Genomic DNA, 19773 nt, shown 5'->3' on the forward strand with positions numbered 1-19773 from the left:
AAATTCTAGTGGATGAATGATAAAAGATGGAGTATTTTAAGATTTGTATAGGTGGTGGATGATAAAAAATTGAGTGATTTAAAATCCATATAAATGGATGAATGATAGAGGAGTGTTGCAAGATCAATGCAAGTAGATGAATGATAAAAATTGAATTTTTGAGATCTGTGCATGTAGATGAATGATGGTAGATGTAGTGTCTTAAGATCTATATGAATAGATGATAGAGATATAATGCTTTGAATCTATACAGATACATGAATGATAGAGAATGGAGAGTTTTGAGATCTATGCAAATAGGTGGATAAGAGAGGATAGACCACATTGAAATTTGTGCAAGAGGATAGATGATGATGGAGCATTTTAAAATCCTATAGATAGATGAATGATGGAGGATGGAGTGCTTGAGATTTGTATATATAGATGAATGATAGACGATGAAGTGCTTTATGTTTTATGTTGATAGATGGATGACAAAGGATGAAGAGCTTCGAAATTTACGCAAATGAATGGATGATAGAAGATGAAGTACTTGAGATGTATGCTGATATATGAGTGATAGAGGATGAAGAGATTTAAGGTTTGTGAAATAGGATAGATGATAAAGAATGAAGTACTTTAAGATTCGTGTAACTAACAAATGATACAAGATAGAGTGGTTTAAGAACTATATGAATGGATGGATCATAGAGGATGGAGTGGTTTGAGATTTATGCGAATGAATGGATGATAGAGGATGGAGTGCTTTGGGATCAGTATAGACAAATGGATCACAAATGAAGTACTTTGAGATCTGTGCAGACAAATATATCATAGATAGAGCACTTTGAAATCTACATAGGTGGATAGATAATACAGAATGAAACTCTTTGAGATGTGTGCATGCGGATGGATGATTGAGGTTGGAGCACTTTAATATTTATCTTGTCAAATGATGATAAATAATGAAGCATCTTGAGATCTTTACAAGTGGATGAATAATAGTGAATGGAGCATTTTGAGATTTGTGCGAATAGATAGATGATAGAAGATGGAATACTTTAAAATCTATGCAAGTAGATGGATTCTAGAGGAAAGAGCATTTTGAGATCTATCTATGCATGTAGATAAATGACAAAGGATAATCTCCCTAAATCAAGGGCATTTTTTGTCTTTGTTCTTATTTTATTAATAGCAATAGGATCCAGATAAATAGTTGACTATATTGTAATAAATTTGAAGTTTTGGTGGCTAAATATACTTTTGAGTCTAAGTGTATATGGCCCAAACCTAAAGGAATGTTTCTGTAATTTTTCTATATTTTTTATATTTTTTTCTGTATAAGAATTTTATACATGAAAGGATCCTAAATGCCATGCATCCTTGTATTTTGTTTATGAGGAATATGCTCACATAAGAATTTTATTTACTACACTAGTTTTGGTGTTTGGTGCCCACATACTTTTTTTTTTTTTGAAAATTATAAAGTGACCTTTAAGTTTAGGCTAGTTACACTTAGATCCTTGAAATTTAAAAGGTTTCAATTAGCTACCAAAACTTCATGGCCATTGCAATATAGTCCAGCCATCTATTTAGATTTTGGCATCATTGATAGAATGAAAAAAGATGAAAATACCCATGATTCAAAGAGATTGGATCTAGTTTTTACATGATATCAAACCATTTTATCCTCTATCATTTATCCATTGTATATATCTCAAAATGCTCTATTCTTTATCATCTATCTACTTGTACAAATCTTAAAAGTGTTAATCCTCTATCATTCATCTACTCGCATAGATCTTAAAATACTTCATCCTCTATCATCTATCTGTCTAAATAGATTTCAAAATACCCAATTCTCTATCATCCATCTACTTGTATAAATCTTAAAACACTTTATTCTTTATGATTCATCCATTAATATAAATCCTAAATCATTCTATCCTCTATAATCTATCCATCTCCATCGATCTTAAAGTACCTCATCTACATAGATGCCAAGTGCTCCATCCTCCATCATCCATCCATCTGCATCGCTCTCAAATCATTCTAGCTCTATCTTCTATCCATCTTCATGGATTGCAAAGCATCCAATCCTCTATCATCCATCACCTGAATAGATTTCAAAGCACTTCATCTTCTGTCATCTATCTACTTGCATGGATCTCAAAGTATTTCATCTTCTGTTATCCATCTACCTATATAGGTCTCAAAATGTTCCAACTTCTGCCATCCGTCCACTTGTAAAGATATCAAAGTATTCTGCCTTTATAATTCATCCACATACATAAATCTCAGAGTGCCCTATCTTTAGTTATTGATATACTTGTATAGATCTGAAAATGCCCCATCTAAGTGACTCTCTTTCTCCTTCCTTTCAATTCGCGCCATAACAAGGATCCCTTATTTTGCTAAGTTAATGGAAGGGCAATTTCGAAATTTTACAACACATGTTTTAGTTATCAAGTAACCTTATTCCATGTGATAACACTTTGTAATGTTTGACAGCTGGATCATATTCCTATAAATTTGTTTTAATAACCAATTGACATCTTTTATATTGTTGAGGTCAAGTGCAAATAGCCAAAGCATTAATTCTAACTGTATAATCCAGCAAAGATTATAACACCTCCAATAATGCTGTTAGCACACGCGAACAAAGAATTATGGCATGGAATCTATCTAACTTAGGTGCGTTTGGTTAGTCATTAAAAAAATATTTTTTTATTTTTTAATTTTAAAAAAAATCAAAAAATAATATTTGATAACATCATGAAAAATAAAAAATCAAAATAAAAAAAATCAAAATAATTATTTATATGTAAAGTAAAAATTTTTTTTTTCCAAAACTTGCTTTTCTGATTTTTTTTGCTTCCGCACGTCTAAAATATTAAACCAAAAAATAAGAGCTGAATCCTTCTCTCTGTTAAGCTCTACACCTCCCACCTCTTTCTCTCTCCTTCTGAATTCTTCTCTCTCGTCAGCTCTTAACCTGCGTCCCAAAGTTGCTTTTTGCTTTATAGCAATATAATTATCAAACATACTTTTTATTTTTTTTATTTTACTCAATAGCAAAAATAAAAAAAATAAAAAAATATTTTTTAAAAATTAAAAAGTGAAACCAAAGCATCCTTAATTAACTAATCCTACAAAATAACAAAAAGGTGCATGCTTAAGTATACACTTTTACAATAAACAATACAATATATTTGTGATTGACCGCAGAACTTGATTCTAGTTTTTAATCCACAGATCATTCAGATTAGCAAAAAAATGCAAGTCACCAAACCTGATTAATTTCATAAATTAGTAGGTTGAGAAAAAGGTATACAGAATTTGAAAGGGCTAGAAAATAGGAATGCCAGATATGGATTGGAGTAAGACCTTCCAAGATATATGTCATTTCCAAGCAAAACTTTTGACAACGATACAGAAATTGCAGGTCGAAGAGGATCGAAGCATAGAACCACCAACACAAGTCCTATAATTTTATTGAATCATGTCATTAACCCGTAGGAAAGCACAGATGCAACGATTCCGTGAAAGAAAGTAGGTCATGTAGGATGTTATGCGTAGTGCAGAAGAAGACATATCAATTGCTTCATCAATTCATTGTCCCCACATATCTAAAAATGAACTCTGCTCTGAATGCTACAGCAAAGATGTTATACAATCTCTTGAATTTTCCTCTCTTAAGCCGAGCCAAGCAGAAGATCTTTAAGAAATTAGTTGGAACAATAATAATTATATGAGGTCCCATAACAATTACACCCAACCATCAAGGTAGGATCGGTCACTTTAATTAATTTTGCTTAGAAAGAAAGGGGTGGAAGAAGAAAATATGCATCAAAATGTAAAGTGACAATTAGCAGATAGGGTAGCCAAACTAACACCAGTTATTCCCTCCCTTGCCTCTGCACACTCCCTCTTCGGGAGGCACAGCCGGCGGTAAAAAACTTGTAGCCATTCTTGTGAGACGGATGCCCGGCAACTCTGAAAGGAGGGTGGTGGATGGTCTCATTACATTCCACTCCATGCCTTGGGCTGCTACTCATTCCCCTGCTAGCACAAGGCCACCTACAATCATGGATTAGTCACTCATAAAAGCAGATAACATAATGTCCCACTCCAAGCAACTATACTGCTTTTTTTTTTTTAATTGCCTGCAAGCCATTATCACCCTCTCCAAGATCTGTGCCTCCAATCGATGCTTATTATGCCTTTCATTGATGTTCAGGGCTAAACTTTTCATCATAATTAAATAATAATAATCCTTTGTTTCATTCTTCTTGCATCTTCTAAAAGTCAATTTATTAATAGGAGGGGCTTGATCTTTTTCTTTAAAGCTCATTATATTTCATTCATAAATTGTTTGCTGCCATATTTGAGAGTTAATTTATATAGCTCCTCTTGAAGGCCAGCCATGGAAAACGCCTGTACATGAGTTGTTGGTTCGGATTTTTTGTTTTTCTTGTATATTTCTGATTAGAACAATTCTGAAAGCATTACTGTTGGACCTCCATGGTGGGAAGGCCAAATTTACCTTCAGTACGAAGGTCCACCCTCTGGAGTTTGTAGATCAACTGAATTATCTTCCTTTTTCCTGTCCAAACTCCAAATACTATGCCGGTCTAATTAATTCAATTAGATTTAGTTTAACACTAACATTTTGATTTATTTTTCTGCTTTCAGTAGAAGTTTGAAGTTCTCCTCCCTGGCAGTAATCCACATCACCTGATCGACCACTCACGACTCTGAACATGGTAGATCAGGCATGCCATCAACACACCGATCTAGATTTGGGTTTATGAGGGAACACAGTTTTGATACAATAGGACGTGACAAGAGTAAACCAAAATAAGAATATTCGTGAAACTCTCCATAATAAATGGACCATTTGGAATAGGTCCAAGAAAGCACAAACTTTTATTGCAGCTATTAAACCTGTTTTATACATTAAATATTTCTTTTGGAGAGATCTACTAGAAACAAAGCAACTTTAACCACCTATCATAAGGTCAAAACATGTCATGACTTTCTGATTTGAGAAACATATACCATCCTTAAGCTATATGCAAAAGAAGAGAAGACAATGAGAATTCAAGTAAGCAGATAAACCTTATACACGTCTTTGCCAGTGGTTGCTGACTTAAGGACTTCAACCTGCATCAACATATAGCCTCCACCATAGAGAGGTGTGACAAGAAATATATGTGAGAGGACCTGCCGCTTGCAAGGCTTTTTTTCTCCACCTCTGTTGGCTAAATTAACTAAGAGAAACATGTCAGATTCAGCTTCACTTCAGCTAATAACATTGTGAGGCTGGTAATCTGAAGTTTCTTTCTTGTGAAGAACAGAACATGAATGAAGTCACACAGTGAGGAGGGCCAATATGAATACACCACAAACACCATGATGAAAAAGGACAGTTGTTTTTCCGACAGACAGAACTTTACCTTGGGAAAAGACTCCAGCATCTGGATGCCATCTATCTCCATATTATGACGGCAAATCTCTGAATGGGATTTGAGGAATGCAACTTATTATGATTCATGTGGCTCCAAGGAACCAGAGGGGCCAGAGAAAATGTCTCGTTTCTTGGTAAGTCGTAGATCCTCTGGAAAAAGAGGGTCGGATTCATCATTTACATATAAGATATTTGTGGCCGCCTGTGCCTCTTTGTAGCGGGCCCATGTGACCAGGTATAATCCAGCAATGATCAAAACACCCCCAACAATGCTGCTAACACATGGGAATAAAGAGTTGTGGCATGAAACTGAGACCTAATTGAACTAAAGCTGACAAAATTAACAACATTATGCATACTTGAAGAATTGACTCGTATTATAACCAATGTAAGATATTGATAACTAACTTTAACCACAAAAATTGCCAAAACTTAATTGGGACCTCTCACCTAAGGGCTTGCCCCTAGGGAGGTCTTGAGTTTAAATCCAAGGTATTGCATAAAAACAACAAAAAATAAATATAAAAAATTGACTCCAATTTTCAATCCACAAATTACTAAGATTAGAAAATATTAAACTGAGTAAAACAATGAAAAAGTAGCTGATAAAAAGGTAAGCATTGGGATATGGATTGGAGTAAGACCTTCCAAGATAAATGGCATTTCCAAGGAACACTTTTGACAGCAAGGCAGAAAATGCAGGTTGGAGTGGACTATACAGAGCCACTAATGTAGGTCCAATGATTTTGTTGGACCATGTCATTAGCCCATAGTTAAGGGCAGATGCAATGATTCCCTGAAAGAGCAGGTCACACATGATGTTATGTAGTAGTGCATAAGAAGATAAAATCAATTGCTTCATCAGATTATAATCACCACATATCTAAAAATAAATTCAGTTCTGGGTACTACAGAAGGGATGTTGGAGATTCATAGCATGTCAACCTTATTTTGTGGAGTATGTTGTTCCAAAGTGCAAAGTGCAAAAATGAGTCTACCTTTTAGCAATGGTACAAAGAGGGAATTAGATTAATCAAAGGATCCTAACAGAACTAAATTGTCCAAACAGAAATAAGGTACAGGTAAGCAGGTTTGAGCTCCTAGAAAAAGCAATTTCTGAAAATTCTATCAGACAGAGTTTTGGTTGGAGGAGGGGGGTGGTGGCGGGGGGCAGAGGAAGTGATGAAACAAGGCATGCATGACTTGCTGAGCTTTTGAAAATATATTCTTAAAAGTAAAAACATGAAGTGTAAAATCTTACAGCATATAGGACAGCTATTATCTCAGACCATGTCAAGGTCCAGTCTGTATAACCATTAGTTGCAAGCAGTCCTGTCAATACCATCAAGAATGCACCAAAAGCATAAGAGTATGTTGTCAAAGATAAACTGGCAGGATACCTTGCCAACACTGGAGCCTGAAATTGTTGAAAAATCATATGAGATTACAAAACGACTACAGAATTATAAAGACAAGACAGAAAAAAAAATTCTATATGAACAGTTGATACCACTCACCACTTGTAATGATCTCACCATATTAAACAAGTCAAAATTCAAATATCTGCACTTTTGTGCAACTTCCAGTCTTCCCAAGTAAAATCTTATTTGACAAGACTGAGTGTTTGACACGATCTAGTATCTGCTAATTTGGCGTTCTTTGGGAAAAAGGTGATCTGGGTTTTATTAAGATGTTAATTCTATTGTAAGTAACCATGAATACCACAAACTTTGTATCATCTCCACCTCAAAATCCGTCTTTAATTGCCTCTTCTGCTCTGCAAACACTGCATATTCATAATTCTCTTCTAAATTGAAAGCTACATTGGTTTGTCAGGCAGTGGATTTGTTGCATCTATAGAAAGTTCATTACGTTAAATCGATTTTCATTCAACAGGTGAACTTAGACAAAGATACCACCCAGCATCTACTGATAGATAGGAAAATTTATCACATAGCATGACCGTAATGTTCATTGTAGCAAAATATTACATGAAATCACACCCTAAATGTGCACTTGGACATGCCTGTATACTAATTCGTACTAGTATCCGTGCAATTTTATAAAAGAAGAGCATATGTTAACAGAAGGATCCCTGAACCATCGGCCAGCCACATGGCAAGAGGAGATTGTTGGGATTTACAAAGTTGTACAATTCATGGGGAGATTGGGGTATAAAGTACCAATGCTCTCGTGCCACATGACCAACCAGCAGTATATGGTAATAGATTTCGGCTTTGTAGCATTAACCTAAAAAGGAGTATGACTTATAAAATTCAGTTAAATAGGGCAACAGTAGCTTCTGTAATCCAGTACCTGTAAAGCTAGATAAGCAGCCATGCAACAACAATTTCCAATTAAACACAAAGCACCAATGTGCCACTTGTCAAACCCAAACTCAAGCAATCTAGATGTCAGATATCCAGCCAACTCAAGCTGAGGCTTCATGCTTGCCCGATTCTGAGATATTAGATCAGATCCACTGGGTCCAATTATAGCTGGACCTCTATATAAAACCATTAATATGGCACCTGAAACACAGACAAGCGTGCCAAAAACCTTCATCTGGCTCTCATATGCATGCAAGTTCACCATCTCAGCCCTGCATGTAGTAAACATCAGAGTGAATTAAGAAAGAAAGACTTGATTAAAGGGGGAGCAGTCCAGAGCAAAGAGGAAAACAGATCACCCCAATAACACAGCGAACATAAATGTCAAGACTGGTATTGCAGGCTGAACAGCTGCTGCATAAGTTGGATTTGTGTAACTGAGCCCTGTAAGAAATAGAAGCTGGTTGCCAAAAATCCTGGTAAAGGAAAAATGATTGAGGGGTTTAGTCTTTACTTCAATTATAAAGACCTAGCTGAACGGGTGCAATTTAAGACCTTACCCAGTTAATCCAAGAAGGCAAAATGATGCGAGGAGCTGACGAGTCAATGGTGGGCGAATCCTCCTGCCGAAAATCATGGTCATATTAATTCTAACTACATTATAACACCATGTAACAAACAAGGCAAAAAATCTGGATCTAAACAACTAGCTCTTAGTTTTCCATAAGACAAAGCGCTGATGACCATAGAATAACTTCAACAAAACTAAGATAAAAAAGGACTTGCAATTTGCAAATGTTTGCAAAACAGAGCATCATAATCGATAACAATGCACGCCACTTTTTATTTCTGTGTTGATGATGAAAATGGAGAATCAGAATCAGAATAGAATAGAATAGAATAGAATAGAATAGGATCAAAGAGCATGCAAATTTAATAATACAGAGATAGATAAACTTTCTTCCAGAGATAGATAAACCTTGCACCGATATCAATTACAGTTTAGTTGCACCTTTTGGATCTCTTCTTTTACTGCCATTGATAGACTACTTCCATCAATCATACGTTTTGAAGGACACATATTCTAGCATTAGAAGGCTTCAAAATTCTGGAATCTATGTACTGGCACGACGACTTCCCCAATCAACCGTGACGATTAGCTAAAGTTGATAACTCTTGTTGTATCTCCTCTAGAATTTGAATAACTTTTGTTCTTTACCAGAAAAATTCGGATATCTAGAATTTCTTCTCTTCTTTACAGTCAGACCACTTGGCCCACGTGTATCCATCAACACAATCAATCCAGACCCCACAAACTCATACTCATCAACACATAATAAGAAGCCCAAGCCCACCACAACCGAAGAGATCCTTCATCGGTTGGGGTATGATTAAAAGAGAACCAATCAATTCGACTCAGAAAGCAAGTAATCATCATCACAGTATAAAGAGATAATAGATTAATAATAGACCAGAGAGTCCCTGACAAGTAACCGGAAAGAGAGAGGTGTAAAAGAGAGAGAACAGCTCACCTCTCACGGAAGAAGGCGAGGGGACCGAGGATGGTGAGGGCGAGGAGGTCACGGTAGACACAGAAGACCACTTGGTTCATCCCCACGTCCAACACCGATTTGGTGAGCACGTGGTAACCCCCGTACGCCACCTGCACCACCGCCATCGCCGCGTGCGCCCTGCCCGCCCTACTGCCTCCCCACGCCATCGTCTCCTTAGAGCTTTCTGGGTTCTCTCACCTAATGGCTGCAATCTTCCCCCTCCCTCTTCCGTCTCCTTATCCTAATAAAAGTCCTAAATTTGCCTAAAGACCGGTAGAGCCCGGTGAAGTCTTCGCTTTTTTCTTAAAAAAAAGGGGTCTTCGCTTTTCTTGTAGCTTTCGTTTCTGTCCAACGCTACAAAGAAAGAAAAGCCCAGGGTCATTCCCAAAAATCTCCTCCTATGGTACGGGCGGCGGGACAGGTCCCCGTCTCGTCAGATCCAGATCTAGCAACTGCCGGACGGTGGATGGTCTCATGCGATTTTTAGAGAAATTACCTCGCCTCCGATGGGTAGGAACACATAGCTCAATTAATAAAAAATAATATTTAATATAATTTTAATTTTTTATTTTTTAATAAAATATTATTTTTTATTTTATTTAGCTGATTAAGATATTATAAATATAATATAATATTATAATAATATTAGACATCCAATGATAATTCTATGACATCCTATTGCATCTTATTGTAATTTTTTGGCATCCTTTTGCATCTTAGATAATTATCAAGATATATAAAAAATTAAAAAATAACATAATAATATTATGACTTCATGTAATAATTCTATGACATCTGCGTACTTTATAAATAATTATTAAAATATTATAAAAAATTAATAAAAATATCATAATAATATTATGATTTTTATTGTAATCTTATGACATCTTCTTGCATCCTATAGATAATTATCGAGATATCATAAAAACTAACAGGACGTCATAATAATATATGATTGTTGCAATCCTATGATATCCTATTGTATCCTATAGATAATTATTGGGATATCATAAAACTAACAGGATATCAAAATAATATTATGACATCCTATTGCAATCCTATGACATCGTATTACATCCTATAAATAATTATCAAAATATCATAAAAAAATGAACAAGATATTATAAATCCTGTTGCATCCTATGAAAAACAACAAGATATCATAAATATTGTAAGTTCATGAATTCAATCCATTTTGCTCTGGTAGTTCTTCTCGGACGAGAAAAGTGTATTTTGGTCAGAAAAAATCTAAAAAAAAATTTGAGTTGCATTAAATGCATGTTCCCTTATTAATTGCGCTATGTGATGGAATCTGATGAAGCGATGCATTTTTTCGCCATCGCATGCAGTGAACAAAGAACTACTCATGGTTTTTACACTCTTCCTCCATCAAAAAGAGTCCATCTTTGTCCACTACATCCGATGGGGAAAAAATATACTGCTTCATCATATTCCGTCATGTAACACAATTAAAAAGATGACAGACATTTAACACAGCTTAGTTTTTTTCTCAAATTTTTTATCAAAATACTATTTTCTAATATTATGACATCTTATTATTTTTCATAAGATGCAACAGAATGTCATAGGATGCAAATAGGATTCATAATATATTATGATATACCATTAATATTTATAATATTCTGATAATTATTTATAGGATCCAATAAGATATCATAGGATTGCAAAGGATATCATAATATTATTTGATATCATGTTAGTTTTTATGATATCTCGATAATCGTCTATAGCATGCAATATGCATGTCATAGGATTGTAACAAGATGCCATAATATTATTATGACATTCTGTTAGTTTTTATGACATCCCGATAATTATCTATAGAATACAACAAGATGTCATAGGATTGTAATGGGATGTCATAATATTGTTATGACATCATGTTAGTTTTTATGATATCCTGATAATCATCAATAGGATTTAATAGGATGTTATAAGCTTGCAATAGGATATCATAATATTATTACAATATCCTGTTAATTTTTATAACATTCCGAGAATTATCTATAAGATATAACAGGATGTCATAGAATTATAATATAATGTTATAATACTATTATTACATCATGTTAGTTTTTATGACATACAAATAATTATCTATAGAATGCAACAGAATGTCATATGATTGTAATCGGATGTCATAATATTATTATGACATCCTATTAGTTTTGTTGGGTATAAAATACCCCTGGTCGAAGTTTGTAAAAGACCGATCCTTCTAGGGCTTTTCTGGCTTCCGACTTTATGTGCGTCTCTCTGAACCCCCTCGACCGTCCGAACTTCCGGCTTCTCCGACAATGAGCTCTCCATCTATCTACCGGGTCGCTCCAAAGGCTCTCTAGGTCTCACTATCAGCCGACCTTCTACAGTGTTCCACTATTCCCGAACTTCTTTCGAACTTCGTCAATATCCGAGCTTCTTCGACAATGAGATTTCTACAGTAATTAGATTCCATCCAAGTTTCTACAGTGGTCGACGCCTTCAGGATTCCAGCCGAGCTCCTACGAGCGATCTTCTCCGAGCTTCTACTACAAGCAGTTCCAGCCGAGCTCCTGCGAGAACCGAGCTTCTACTACGAGCAGTTCCAGCTGAGCTCCTGCGAGAGTCGAGCTTCTACTACGAGCGATCTTCTCCGAGCTCCTGCTACGAGCGGTCTACTCCGAACCCTACAACGGGCGATCTACCCCGGATCTCTACTGTAAACAGATTTCTTCCAAACTTCCATTACAGGTAGACTTCAGCGAGCTTCTTCGTAGTTGGATCCCAGACGAGCTTCTACCATGGGGCAGGATCCACCGGCCAGGTCGTTACTCCGAGCTCCCGCAACAACCATCTTCGATCGAGCTCCAACAATAAGCGGCCTCCCACAAGAATCGGACTCCGTCCAAGCTTCCACAGCGGATGGATTCCAGACGAGCTTTCACAACGGACGGGCTCCAGCAGCTGGATTTCTACAACGATCGATCGCCTCTGGATTCTCATACTCCTCCTGCAGACGAGCCTCCCCAACACCATCCGAAGTCCACCACCGGCCGACCTTCCGCCAAGTTCCTCATGAAATCGGATTTCTTCGGCGGATAATCTTCAGACGAGCTTCCACGTCAAGCAAATCCCAACAGACTTCCCTAGCAATTGGGCTCCTATCGACTTCGCCAACTGAAAGTCTTCATCCGAGTCTCTACAACAGATGGTTCTCACCTGTAGCCTCAGCGCCCAAGGCCTCCGACCACAGTAGACTCATCAACGATCTCGAAAACATCCGAGCTTCTCCTGGTTCGACGAGATGGAGAGCCATTTCGCTCCATCAGACATCCCAGTCGAGCTTCAGCTGACAGATCTGAACTCTCTGACAAGCCACGACGAGGGCCGCTACCCTGCTCCACTCTCTGCAACAGATTCCACGCGGCTCCACCACTCTCTGGCAACCACGACGAGGGCCGCTACCCTACTTCACTCTCTGCAATGGATTTCATGCGGCTCCACCACTCTCTGGCAAGCCACGACAAGGGCCGCTACCCTGCTCCACTCTCTGCAACGGATTCCACGCAGCTCCACTACTCCCTGGCAAGTCGTGACAACGACCATCACTCCCCTCTCCGTAACCAACTCCACGTGGCCCTGAACGACCCCTGACGCCACTACTCTCCGTAATAAACTCCAGGCAACTCTGAACAGCCCACTATTAGGCGTTACAGACGTCACTGTCAATCAGTTGCACTCTCCGTCTATAAATAAGGACCCTCAATACGTTCTTCTCTAAGCTCTGATCTCTATCCCAAAACTTTGCTAAAATCTTTCCTCGAGCACTCCATTTCTGTTGAAGCAGAGTACTGACTTGAGCGTCGGAGGGTCTTGCGGAGCACCCCCAACTCCAGTTTAGACTTTCCTTGCAGGTCCCGACGGCGGCCGCGGTCATCCCGACTCCAGCTTCTCCGACTTCGGCAAATTATGCACCAACAGAATTGGCGCTAGAGGAAGGGGCTTGAACCTCCGCAGTACCCTTGTTCTTGAAGGAGTGCTCAACGGGATTGCCTCCAGTCATCTTCTCCGACGTTCTCCTCTCCTTCCCTACTAGATCTTCACCTGATGCCTCCCCGAAAGCATCCACCAGGTGATCCACGACCTCCGCGGCCAGATCTCAGGCTCCGACCTCACCTCCAATTTTTCAGGCTCCTCCTCCTCCCCGGTAATGATGGTGGTATGGAGCAGTTCGACCTGCTGGTTCAGCAGGTCAGAGGCCTCATCAAAGCGGTGCAGGCCATGCAGCGCAGCAGCAACAGCTGCAGGCGTCAGTGCGGTTGGAAAGGGCATCGTCGGAGTTCCAAGACCCAACAGTAGGATGGGCCACTTGGGCCAGTCGTCCTGTCTTCCCCGGAAAGGGAAATCCGAGGGTGGAGAGCCCTCAGTCCGATCACGATTTTACTTTCGGAGGATCCCTACCTCCACACTACCAGAAGATCCTCGAGACTCGCAGTCGAGAGGACCTCCTAGATTGAAGGCTCCAGGAGATGAACCGATGGATCGAAGAGCTCTGCCACGCTCCCCCTACTTATGGTGAGGACATCTGTACTAACCCTCCCTTCTCTCAAATGATCATGCAGGAACCGATCCCGCCAAACTTCAAGCTCTCTCAATTCGAAAGCTACAAGGGACTCAATCCGGTTGACCACCTGGAGGCCTTCCGGACAATGATGCTGCTCCATGGCACCCAGACGCCATCTTGTGCCAAGCTTTTCCATCCACTCTGAAGAGAGCAGCAAGAACTGATACTCGACATTGAAGCCGGATACCGTCTTCTCCTTTGACCAGATGAGCCACCAGTTTACGGCTCATTTTGTTAGCAGCCGATCCCTGGAGAGGCTCGGAGTCCCTCATCAATATCAAGCAAAGGGAGGGGAATCCATCCAGGCTTACGTCAACCGTTTCAATGTCGCCGCATTGGAGGTCCGAACTTGGACCAATCGGTCGCGATGGCCGCCCTGAAGGGCGATCTTCAGAAGAATATCTTTTATTTTCTCTGGAAAAGAAGTATCCCAGGACTTTGCTGATTTGTTGGCTCAGGCCGAAGGATATGCCGAGCAGAAAAGCCTTCAAGATGAAGGACGAGGAGACTGCGAAGGAGCGGTAGGCGGGAGACTCAAGCAAGCTCACAGTTGAAAAAGGCTGAGTGAAGCTCGACCGCATTCTCGAACTCCTTCCGGACACAGACGTGTTCGACTCCTCCCCGAGCTCGTAAGCAGAGAAGCCGGACCACAGAGTTCGGTGGAGCTCTCCCCCCAGAAGATTCCACAGTTACGCTCCTCTTAACGCATGAAAACTCAAGTGCTGATGGAGGTTAGGGAGCAGCTGCCAGGCTGGAAAGGATGCGCTCGCACCCTGAAAAGCACAATCCGAACAAATTCTGCCTCTATCACCGTAACCATGGCCACGACACGGAAGAATGCATTCAGCTCCGAGATGAAATTGAGGAGCTCATCAGGTGAGGTCGGCTCGACAGATTCATTCGACGCCGACCTGAAGGTAGGGAAGACCGCCTAGGCCCTGCCGCAGCCAGAGCGCCATGAAGGGGGGAGCAACCTGAAGATCAACCTCCGATTAGGATTATCAACTTCATCTCAGGAAGACCTCGATGGGGAGCAGACCTTCCGCGGCTATAGGATACGAAAAGTCTACGAATGTATCACCAACAACTTTGCCTAAATAAAAATTTCTTCCATATTCGCGTATTTTTTTTTGGCATAAGCTTATAACGACAGGAAGTAACCCCCCCATACAAACGAAATTAAGCGTGTTAGGAACAGGAGGAGAACCTCATCCTAACATGAGCAAAGTCGAAGGTCCAATTTTTAAAGACGGATGGAGGGAGAGGCCCTTGCAACAGTCCTTATGTGCCCCCACAGTTTGTTAGGAACAGGAGGAGAACCTCATCCTAACATGAGCAAAGTCGAAGGTCCGATTTCTTAAAGATCGGATAGGGGGAGAGACCCTTGCAACGGCCCTTATGTGCCCCCACAGCCTTATTAGGAACAGGAGGAGAACCTCATCCTAACATGAGCAAAGTCGAAAGCCCGATTACTTAAAGACTGGATGGGGGAGAGGCCCTTGCAACGGCCCTTATGTGCCCCCACAGCCTTGTTAGGAACAGGAGGAGAACCTCGTCCTAATATGAGAAAAGTCGAAGGTCCGGTTACTTAAAGATCGGATGGGGAGAGAGCCCTTGCAATGACCCTTATATGCCCCCACAGCCTTGTTAGGAACAGGAGGAGAACCTCATCCTAACATGAGCAAAGTCGAAGATCCGATTACTTAAAGACCAGATGGGGGAGAGGCCCTCGCAATGGCCCTTATGTGCCCCACAGCTTGTAGGAACAGGAGGAGAACCTCATCCTAACATGAGCAAAGTCGAAGGTCGGTTACTTAAAGACGGATGGGGGAGAGGCCCTTGCAGCGACCTTGCATGCCCCCATAACCCTGTTAGGAACAGAAAGAAATCTCGTCCTAACATGAGCTGAATCTGACTGTCGGGAACGAGAAGGAACCTCATCCTGACAAAATAAAGGCTCGATCGATCGAGATCGACAAGAGGAAAGCCTTTCAACGGCCCCTCTGCACTCTCACGACCCCGTCAAGAGCAGAGGAAGACCCTCACTCGAACACAAAAGAAAAAAGAAATGAAAAGAAAAAGCGACGAACTACACCAGCAATAAGTGAAAAATGAACTACATCAAAAGCACAAGGGACCTCACCTCAACGAGGAAGAAAATCCTTATCGAAACTCTCCAGTCCCTAAGGGCGAATCAATGCAGCGGCGACCAAAATCTTCAAACAACGTCAACGTCCAACGGGTCGAAAGACAAAAAAAGCTTAGTAAACAATGACTCAAAGCAGGAATAGATGAGGTAATGAAAAATTTTCGTTTATTTCATTAGTAAAGCGTGCGTTACGAAGCCTTTGAAGGCCGAGACTCAGGGGACCTCGCCTCAACGAGGAAGAAGACCCTTGTCGAAAATCTTTGATCCCAAAGGATGAATCAGCACAGTGACGATCAGGAATCTTCAAACGACATCAGCGTCAAACAGGACGAAAAAAAAAAAAGTTCGGTAAACGACAACTCAATACCAAAATGGACAAGGTAATAGACAATTTTATTTTCATTTCATTGGTGAAGTACACATTACAAAGCCCTGAAAGCCAAAAACAAAAAGAGAGACACCAGGAAAAAAAGGGGGAATACATAAAAAAAAAAAGAAAGAGAAGAAAGGAGCTCTAAGGAAGCCCACTTCTTCGACTTGAGCTCTCGTTTCAGTCCTTATTAGGGATTGCCTTAAGTTTTCAACTTCTTCCTCTAGCTCCATCTTTCTCAGCAGTATATCCCGGTACATCTGGTGGAACCGCCGGTTCTCGCCCTCGATTCTCGAAACCTCTTCCTCAGGACCTCGGACTCCGCCTCGACATCTTTGACCCTTGCTGCTTGTGGACAGCTGAATCTTCAGCCGTTGCAGTTCGGCCTCCTCCCGTCGAAGGACCCCAGATAATTCTGCCATGGTTCCCCTCAAGAGCGGAGCTCATCGGAGCCTTGTGAAAGACGGGCTGGACTCTCTCAGATAACTGCCCCCGAAGTGGTCAACTTCGTCGGTCGCGTCTGGAGCTTCCTTCGGTAGTCCTCTACTTGCCCGCTCCAGCCAGCTCGGTAGGCGTTGTAGTTCGCCTTAGCATCCTGCAGTCTTTTGAAGGTCAGAGAACTTCTGCAATCAGTCTTGGTCGTGGTCGACTTGGACTGTGAGCCAGGATGAGCTCCCTTCCAACTGGCCGATCTTCTCCCGCACGGCCGCCTGCTCGACTTCAAGAGAGCTGATCTTGAAAGCCTGAGCCCAAGATCGGTCGCTGGCACGCTTTCGAAGTTCTCGAGCTCCATTACGAAGTCGGCCTTCTTCCGGGTGAATTCCATAAGGCCCTTTTTGTGGACGTCCTGAAGGCGAACGGCCTCCGCGGCGACTTTCGAATGGCTCTTCCTCAGCGGTAAAGTTCATCTTCCAGCTTCTTAGATTTCTTCATCAACTGACGAACTTTCCTTCTGAGGTCTCGGATCGTCGACGTCAGCGGGATCCCTGTGGCAGGGGGAGAGCTTCGACAGGACCCTGTCATTGGAGGCAGAAGCGTCGCGGCTCAGATTAGTACAAGAAGAAAAAGATAAGAAAAGAATACAGAAAAAAAAGGGAGCCCTCTGTAAAGAATGATCCATTTCATTGATTAAATAATTTTCAAGTACAAGAGAACGGAAAAAAAAATCACCACAAAGAAAAAATACAAAGCTAGAGGTTCCGGACCTCTGGGACAAAAGTAGAGGGGCTCGGCATCCCCGAAAGATCGTCGGGGTGGCCGCGGCAGTCGACAAGGTTCCGATTGGTGGAGGACCGACAGCGGCCTCGGATGGTCTGGCTTCATCATCGGATGCCTCATTCAGGAAGCCAAATCCAGTTCGGAAAACCTCCCAGCCACCTTCTCTTGGCAGAGTTCGAAACCCTTGATGAAGGCGTCCTGGCCGAACTGGACCTTTAGATCCTCTATCTCGGAGGAGGCCTTAAACTCCTCCACTGCTCGGGCCCCTGCCTCCGAAATCAGGGATGGAATCCGCACTTTCAGCTCGGAAACCTGCGCCTTCAACTCGGAAGCCTACGCCTTCAGTTCAGAGATTTCGGCCTCAGCCTTCTTCCTCTCCTCCTTTAAGGCGGTCCTCAAATCGGACGAGGTTTGTCCCTTTTTTCCAGCACCTCCTGGAGACTTAGGACCTCGATGATCTTCTCCTCGAGGCGGGCAGCTCCAGCCAAGCGACCTTCCTCCGCCCGAGCTGCCTCCCACTTGGCGATCTTCACCGCCTCGACATTGGCAACAAGCTGGTGCCCAATCTGCAAGAAGAGCCGGGGAGTCAATATAAAGGTTGAAAGGTAAATTAAGTAAAGAAGCAGGAAGGAAGAAAAAGTGAGTTAACCTACTTCGAGGAAAGATCCCAGAGAGTCCCAGACCTGCAGTTCGGGATCGGCAAGGGCGATCCTCTCGACGACCTCGGGCAGAATGCACCCTTCAACCAATCTTTTTATTAAATCCCTGTTGTTGAAGAAATTTTTCCCCAAGTCTTTCTCAGAGCCGCCGCCCCCTCGACGGCAACCTTGCGACTGCGGCCCTTCCGAGCCAGGGTCTTCTTTCTCTTACTCCCTTTGACCCCGAGTTCCCCTTCGGGACGGACCTCTGGAGCGGGATCCTCGGTCGGGGACTCCTCGAAAGGACTCGGGGACTTCGGGTTCGGCGTCGGAAGGGACTTCGACGGCAACGACCACCAGAACAGGCGCGCCGAGCTTGTCCCTTCTGTCCTGACTTTTTTCACCAACCCCAAAGTCGAGGCGTCTTTTCTCTTGTGGGTCTTAAGATCTTGGGCTAACCTCCGAGCCACACTTGCGTCCATATCTGCGATAAAAGAAGATCAACACGGCTCAGAGATGGAATAAGAGGAATGGGAACCAAAAAAAAAAAAAGAAATGAAATGGTACCGGCAGGGTTAAGAGGACTCAGGCCGATGTTGAATAAAAGTTGTTCCTTCAGAAGTTCGGGGAGGAAGGGGGCTCGATAGGCCTCGAGATTTTTGGAGGCTTCGAGGTCGTCCCTTTCCAAGCTGGAAGCTCGATGGGCGGAATCCCTCAAAGAGCCCCAAGGGGGTAATCCTAGCTCAAGGTCAGGCATCGGATATAGAAGAACCTCTCCTTCCAGTTGTGGATAGAAGAAGGGGCCTTTCAGCAACCCTTTCTACCGAACTGAGGGAGAAGTACCACTAGTCCTTTGCGAGGGATGACGCTTGAAGGTGTAGAAATTTCTAAACAAAGAAAGAGTCGGTCGAACTTCAGCTAAACTACAAAAGGAAAGAAATCCTATTAAAAACCTAAAGGAGTTCGGCACGACAGAAACTAGAGAAATATTCAGAAAATGAAAGAGAGCGACGACAAAGGATGGCAGTGGAAGCCGAAGTCCGACACGGAAGGCCTCCTGGTACAGACAGAAGCAGCCAGGAGAGGGCGCTAGCCCGAAAGTTTGCCTGGGAAGCTCCAGCTCGTACTCCGAAGGAACTCCATACTGAATCCTTATCAGTGAGAGTTCATCCAGAGTCAAGGAGCCGGAGATGGTGTCCGGCGCAAAGGCCAGACAAGGTTCGATCCTAGCTACGGGCTCATCTACGGTATAAGACTTTGGAGAACTGGGACTGACGAACTCCTAGAGCTGCTAGAAGAGGAGATATCAGAAGACATTTTGGATCAAATAGAAACCATAAAAATTCTGAAAAAAAAAAGAATCGGGAAAAGCAGCGAATAAGCTCTCGAGGGAGCCAAACGAAAGGAACACGAAGAAGAAAGAACAGAAAGACAGCGAGAAG

The 19773-nt window shown here is 41.8% G+C and overlaps 1 protein-coding gene across 1 annotated transcript; it reads right to left on the bottom strand.

Annotated features, from left to right (window-relative positions):
- Positions 1-5235: 5235 nt before the first annotated feature.
- On the bottom strand, positions 5236-9623 carry LOC105042972 (WAT1-related protein At5g45370). The gene is made up of 7 exons (XM_073256326.1): positions 9312-9623; positions 8340-8402; positions 8139-8255; positions 7766-8051; positions 6711-6866; positions 6094-6245; positions 5236-5721 (listed from the first exon to the last, which is right to left on the bottom strand). The coding sequence occupies exons 1-7, from the start codon at positions 9497-9499 to the stop codon at positions 5526-5528; spliced, it is 1158 nt and encodes a 385-aa protein (XP_073112427.1). The 5' UTR covers positions 9500-9623; the 3' UTR covers positions 5236-5525.
- Positions 9624-19773: the final 10150 nt, after the last annotated feature.

Source organism: Elaeis guineensis, chromosome 4, assembly GCF_000442705.2.
Source record: "Elaeis guineensis isolate ETL-2024a chromosome 4, EG11, whole genome shotgun sequence".
Lineage (NCBI taxonomy): Eukaryota > Viridiplantae > Streptophyta > Magnoliopsida > Arecales > Arecaceae > Elaeis > Elaeis guineensis.

Excerpts from the sequence above, each read along its gene's own strand:
- LOC105042972 (XM_073256326.1), bottom strand. The coding sequence starts at position 9,499 with ATGGCGTGGGGAGGCAGTAGGGCGGGCAGGGCGCACGCGGCGATGGCG. Across the intron at positions 8,052-8,138 it reads ATGTTCGCTGTGTTATTGGG|GGCTGAGATGGTGAACTTGC; the intron begins GTGATCTGTTTT and ends TACTACATGCAG. Across the intron at positions 6,246-6,710 it reads TAATAGCTGTCCTATATGCT|GGAATCATTGCATCTGCCCT; the intron begins GTAAGATTTTAC and ends CTGCTCTTTCAG.